General features: G+C 40.1%; 1 protein-coding gene across 1 annotated transcript in view; it reads right to left on the bottom strand.

Moving 5' to 3' along the window:
- The window catches only part of Depdc1b (DEP domain containing 1B), a 114,441-nt gene extending 108,782 nt beyond the window's left edge, over positions 1-5,659 (bottom strand). Inside the window, exon 1 of the mRNA XM_047556189.1 lies at positions 5,564-5,659. Coding sequence (XP_047412145.1) covers positions 5,564-5,611 — 48 coding nt within the window. The 5' untranslated portion in view covers positions 5,612-5,659. The remainder of the gene's footprint in view (positions 1-5,563) is intronic.
- Positions 5,660-6,000: the final 341 nt, after the last annotated feature.

Below are 6,000 nucleotides of genomic sequence, written 5' to 3' on the forward strand. Positions count from 1 at the left end.
GTGGTAGAGCACTTGCCTGGCACATGTGAGGCCCTGGGTTCGATCCTCAGCACCACATAAAGATAAATAAATGAAAGAAAGATATTGTGTCCACATACTACTAAAAAAATTTTTTTAAATAAATAAATTTAAAAAAATATATATATATAAAACAATTGTACCAAGTCAGAGTATCCAACCACTACTGGACCTAAAGAAAGAAATAGACCTCAATACAACCATCATGTGAAACTCCAATACCCCATTCTCACCAACAGATAAACCAAGACCAAAAACTCAACAAAAAAAATCAAAATTAAGTTACACTAGATATCAAATAAACTTAACAGACATTTACCCAATATTTCAACCAACAGTTATAGATTACACATTCTTTTCATGAGTGCATGGAACTTTTCATAGAATACACAATTTAACAGACCACAAAGTAGTCTTAGCAAATTCAAAAAAAACGAAATAATAACCTGCCTCTGCTCTGATCACAATGGAATAAAACTAGAAATCAACAGCAAAAAAATGTAGAAATTACAAACACAAAGAGACTGAACTAATACTTTTAAATGAATAATGGGTCACTGAAGAAGTCAGAGGGAAAATTTTTTAAATTCCTTGAAATCACACAAAAATGAAAACACAACACACCAAAACCTATGGAATATAGCAAACGCAGTTCTAAGAGGGAAGTTTATAGCAAAGAGTACCTATAACAAAAACAAGAAAGCTCTCAAATAAATACATATATTGCATCTTAAAGTTTTAGAAAATAATGATCAAATCCAGCTAGAAAGAAGAAGAAATCCAACTAGAAGGAAAGAAATTATAAAAATTATAGCAGAAATAAATGAACAGAGACTAAAAGAAATACAATTGAAGAAACAAAGACTGGGTTCTTTGAAAAGACAAAATAGACTAATTAAAAAAAAAAAAAAAGTCCCAAATAAATAAAATTAGAGATGAAAAAGGAGACATTACAACTGACACCAGAAAAATTGAAAGGATCATTAGGGATTATTTTGAAAAACTATATGCTAATAAATTGGAAAATGTGGAAGAAATGGATAAATTTCTGGACACACATGACCTATCAAAACTGAACCACGAGCCAAGCACGGTGGCCCATACTTGTAATCCCCCCAATTCAGGAGGAGGATTGCAAGTTTGAGCCTAGCCTCAGATTTAGTAAGACTCTCAGCAACATAGCAATACCCTGTCTCAAAATAAAATATAAAAAGGACTGGAAATGTAGCTCAGCAGAAAAGTTCCACTGGGTTCAATCCCCTGTATCCAAAAAGAAAAAAAGAATATATATTAAAAACCTCAATAAATTAAAAAGGTAATAAGACTAAATCAGTAATAAAATGTTTCCCAGCAATAAATAAGTAAATAAATAAATAAATAAGCAAACAAGCAAGCAAACCCAGAATGGTTTCACTGCTGAATTTTACCAAACTTTTAAAGAACAATGCTCCTCAAATTTATTTCCTAGAATTGAAATGGAAGGAACCCTTCCAAACTCATCCTATGAGGCCAGCATTACCCTGCTACCAAAAGTGACAAGGACACAGCAAAAGAAGAAAACTATAGACCAACAGCTGTAATTGATATAGACTCAAAAATTCTCAACAAAAAGTAATTGCAAATCAATTTCAACAACACATTAAAAAGAACATGTGTCATGATCAAGTACTTTTCATTCCAGGGATGCAAAGATGGCTCAACAATTGCAAATCAATAAATATAATACATCACATAAATAGTATCAAGGACAAAATTATATGATCATCTCAGTACATTCAGAAAAGGCACTTGAAGAACATTTAGCATCCCTTCATGATAAAAGTCCTGAACAATTTAGGTACAGAAGGATCACACCTCAACATAATAAAGATGATATGTGACAAACATGTAGCCAACATCATACTGAATGGGAGAAAAACTGAAAGCATTTCCTCTAACATCAGGAACAAGACAAGGGTGTCCACTCTCACCACTCTTATTCAGAAATTTTAGCAGTAACTCCATGACAACTCAACTTCTCCTCCTTATTTATGTGTGAAACTACATCAGTGAACAAGAAATCAAGAGGTCAAAAGTTCTGGAATTAAGGAAGTTGATTCATTCAGTTCATACTGGAACCTTTACAGACATAACATTGACTCAGTCAGCATCCCACAAGTCAGCTGGCAGAGTGGACACTGGAGGTGTCCAAGTGCACTCTCTAGCCTTTCCACAGCCCTATGCCAGAAACTCCAGTGGCACCACCAGCAATGTTCATGGCATCCCTCAGATTTATTCCACCCATCATGAAACTTCGGTCTAGTCTTTGCTTCTAAAATATAAATGTGAATAAAGGATTTTCCTTTTTGTACCCCGTAAACTAGAAATAGGTTTCAAATTTTCTCCCCTCTATATATGTAGCCTTCAAAATAAACATCTTCAGGAAGTGGAAGAATTTACTCCAAACTACACAGTAATGAAGACAACCAATTCACACAGGGACTTCTCATCTTGTGATTGAGTTAAATCTTAAAAAGCCTAGTAGATAAAGAAAGGAATGCACATAAAATGAAGAAAGGCCCTGCCCATAAAGACTCCATGAATTTCAACTAGTTTCTCTAACTACTCACCTACCTTGCAAGCTTGTTGTCAGCTTAAATGAGATTGTGGCTGTGAAATTCCTTTGCAAATGATAAAGTGTTCCTTAAATATGTGGATAATATGTACAATGCTCAGGATAATCTCCCAAAACAAATTTTGGGGTTCAATCTATGCTATAGTCAGAAAGAATCTCTAGAGTCAAAGCAAAACCCTAGCAGGATATACAACTTGGCAAATATCTTTCAGATACTTAGTCTGATAATAAGATCTATAATCCTGTCTTAGGGTGATCATTTCACTATATCAAGCACCTATGAACATCAAAGCCTTTCCACATACCTTAGTCCATTTTCTGTTGCTACAATAAAATAACTGACACTGGATAATTTATAAAAGAATGAATCTGACTTAACTTTCCTATGTACACCACAGTGAATCTCCACATCATGTACAACCACAAGACTGGGATCCTAATTAGAATAAGATGTACTCCATGTTTGTATAAATATGTCAAAATATATTCTACTGTCACGTATAACTAAAAAGAACTGAGAGAGAGAGAGAGAGAGAGAGAGAGAGAGAGAGAAAGTTTCTTTATTGGCCTACAGTTCTGGAAGCTGAAAAGTCCAGAACACAGCTCCAGTATCTGGTGAGGGAGCCTTCCCGCTGCATCATAACATGGCAAAGGGTATCACTTGTCAAGACAGAATAAGTATGCTAGTTCAGGTGTCTTTTCTTACAATGCCACTAATGCTATTATGGGGACCTCACCCTTATTACCTCTCAAATTCTTATTACCTCCCAAAGGCCTTACTTCCAAAGGCCTTTGGGACCAAGTTTCCAAACCACAACCATACCTTTAAACAATTTTCACCACTGGTTTTTTTTTTTTTTTTTTTTTTTTTTTCAGTACTGGAGATTGAACCCAGGAGTGCTACATCCCATTTTGGGTTTTTTGTTTGTTTGTTTGTTTTTTCATTTTTTTGTTTCTCCTCAGGATCTTGCTCACTAAATTGTTGAAGCTGGTCTCAAACTTGCTACTCTCCTGCCTCAACCTGCAGATGCTTTTTTTTTAATGCTCTGCTGATACCTAGCTTTCATTTCTCATTAGAATTTTTGCACCAAAAAGTCCTGGTCAGCCAGGCACAATAGCACATGCCTGTTATTCCAGCAACTCAGGAGGCTGAAGCAGGATGATCACACGTTCAAAGCCAGTCTGGGCAGTTTATCAAGCCCCTGCCTCAAAATAAAATAAAAGGACTGGCGCTGTAGCTCAGCAGTGGAGCACCACTAGTTTCAATCTTCAGTACTACAAAAAAGAAGAATAAAAAGCTGTTGCTGCTGCTTACAAACATTACTCTCACTTATTTCTAATATGATTAGGTGGTTATTTGGCTATTATGCTCAGAAAGAAAAAGTTAGGTTTTTGTTGTTTTTCAGATGGGATGTCACTATGTTGCCCAAGCAGTCCTCCAACTTTCAATTCTCCTGCCTCAGCCACCAGAGTAGCTGGAACTAAAGATGTGCACCACTACACCTGACTCTGAACTAAGTCATCATCTGAACTAAGTCAATCTAGCAATACACCATTCTCAGTCAGTTTTAGAAAGAAAATATTCTGGCTGAGGATGTAGTACAGTGTAGAGACTTGTGTTCAATCCCCAACACAGTAGAAAGAAAATATCCTAAGGCAACATATAATAAGACAGAACTTGAGAATGTGATCTTTTCCCATGGTATGCTATATTTGAAAAGATAAATGTAAGTATAAGGTGGAACAAAACAGATTTGTGATAAAAAAAAAAATTTGTCTCTCACTTCAGATCTTTAGTCTAAAGAAATCACACAACATAACTTTTTACTTAACATCATAAGCCAAACTATAAGGTGCAACACCTAGTGTTGAAATATGCTTCCTATTCTTTTCTCCAGGATATTTATTCCACCTCCTTCCTGTTTATTATAAAAACATAAAAGTAGTGCTATAAAGACAACTGGCCTGGGAGTTTAGAGACAACTAAATTCTAGATCCGGTTGTACTTGCAACATACTAGCTGTGTAACTTTGCCACTGCAGGACATTTTCCTGGGTATTCCTTAGGGCACAAAGGGCAATGAGACTCAATTCCAAGTCACATGTGGCCAGCAGTGGTTGACAGACCAAGGAGTCAGTTACCTTCCTCCCAATTTACCATCACAAGTTTCCAGAGAAAGGCCTCTAAAAACTTGTCATGGACATTACCAAGGTGTCAACCTTTATTCCCTTATGGTAATCCTCTGTGGCAGAAATCACAAAGTATATGCTCGAGGTCATAAAATAGATCAAGTACACCCCTGAACACTAAACTTGCCTTCCAGGAGAAAAGGCAGCAACCTGGACCAGTAGTCTGCAAAGGTTCTTTCAGATCATCCGCCAAGATCCTTCCCTCAGTTAGGTCAGTGCTGATAGAAATGCCAGGGGCCAGAAACGTGCCAGGGCGATTCACACCTCTGTCCTGAGCACCGTTAGAAAGAACACTTCGTAGAGTGTCAACAAGTGTCACTCAGGAAGAAGACACGCCTTGTCTGAATTGCCGCAAACAATGAGCGTTACCGCGGGTGGGGTGGCCCTAAGGTTTCGGGTTGGGTCTTTCCCCTCGCAGCTGCAAGCGTTAGGTTCAAGGGGACAAAGGCAGAAGGGATCAGCCTGGTATTCGCAGCGCTCTAAATCCAGAGGCTTGGTTTTGTGCGAACCTAGGCAACGTCTCAGGAACGACGCTGTACCCACCCGCCACGGGCTCGGCCCCAGGCCCCCTTTGCCCTTTTTTAAGCTACGTTCAGAAAGACACCGCAGACCCAGAGGAAACTCGTTCGCCTTCACAAATCGGTCCAGCCTGCGGGGCAGAAGCTAGAGCTAACTATGCCGGGCTGTCCGAGGACAGGCCGGGAAACGGCGGCTCCGCTCAGGTCCCTGCACCCTCACTCACCAGCTTGGTGGCCCGGTAAGGCCCGGGCCCCACGATGCGGTGCTCCATGGCCCGCACGCAGCTAAGGCTGCGGCAGAGCCAGCGCGGATCCCAGGAGCCGGCCGCGCAGCAGTTTGAATCTCGAGCCTGCGGGCCCCGCGCCCTGATTGGTCGGCACGTGATGGCACGTGGCCGGAATTGGGCCAGGTGGGCGGGGCCCGGTCTCCACGGAGACCTCCTGCTACAGAGGGAGGGCGGGAGCTCAGCCGCCTAGGGTGTGGAGAGCAGCCCACAGTCAGCAGTCGGTGCTCACACATGTAGGGTGCTGTGACTGACTGACTGCGAGGGCGTCTCCATCCATTCTGCCTGGCACCCTTCTCTGACGCCCCTATGGCCAGCCCACCCCACACACTTTCTGAAAAAGGGCCAATGGAGGTACGTAACCTGTTGACTGGAAC

The sequence above is a fragment of the Sciurus carolinensis genome, chromosome 6, assembly GCF_902686445.1.
Source record: "Sciurus carolinensis chromosome 6, mSciCar1.2, whole genome shotgun sequence".
Classification (NCBI taxonomy): domain Eukaryota; kingdom Metazoa; phylum Chordata; class Mammalia; order Rodentia; family Sciuridae; genus Sciurus; species Sciurus carolinensis.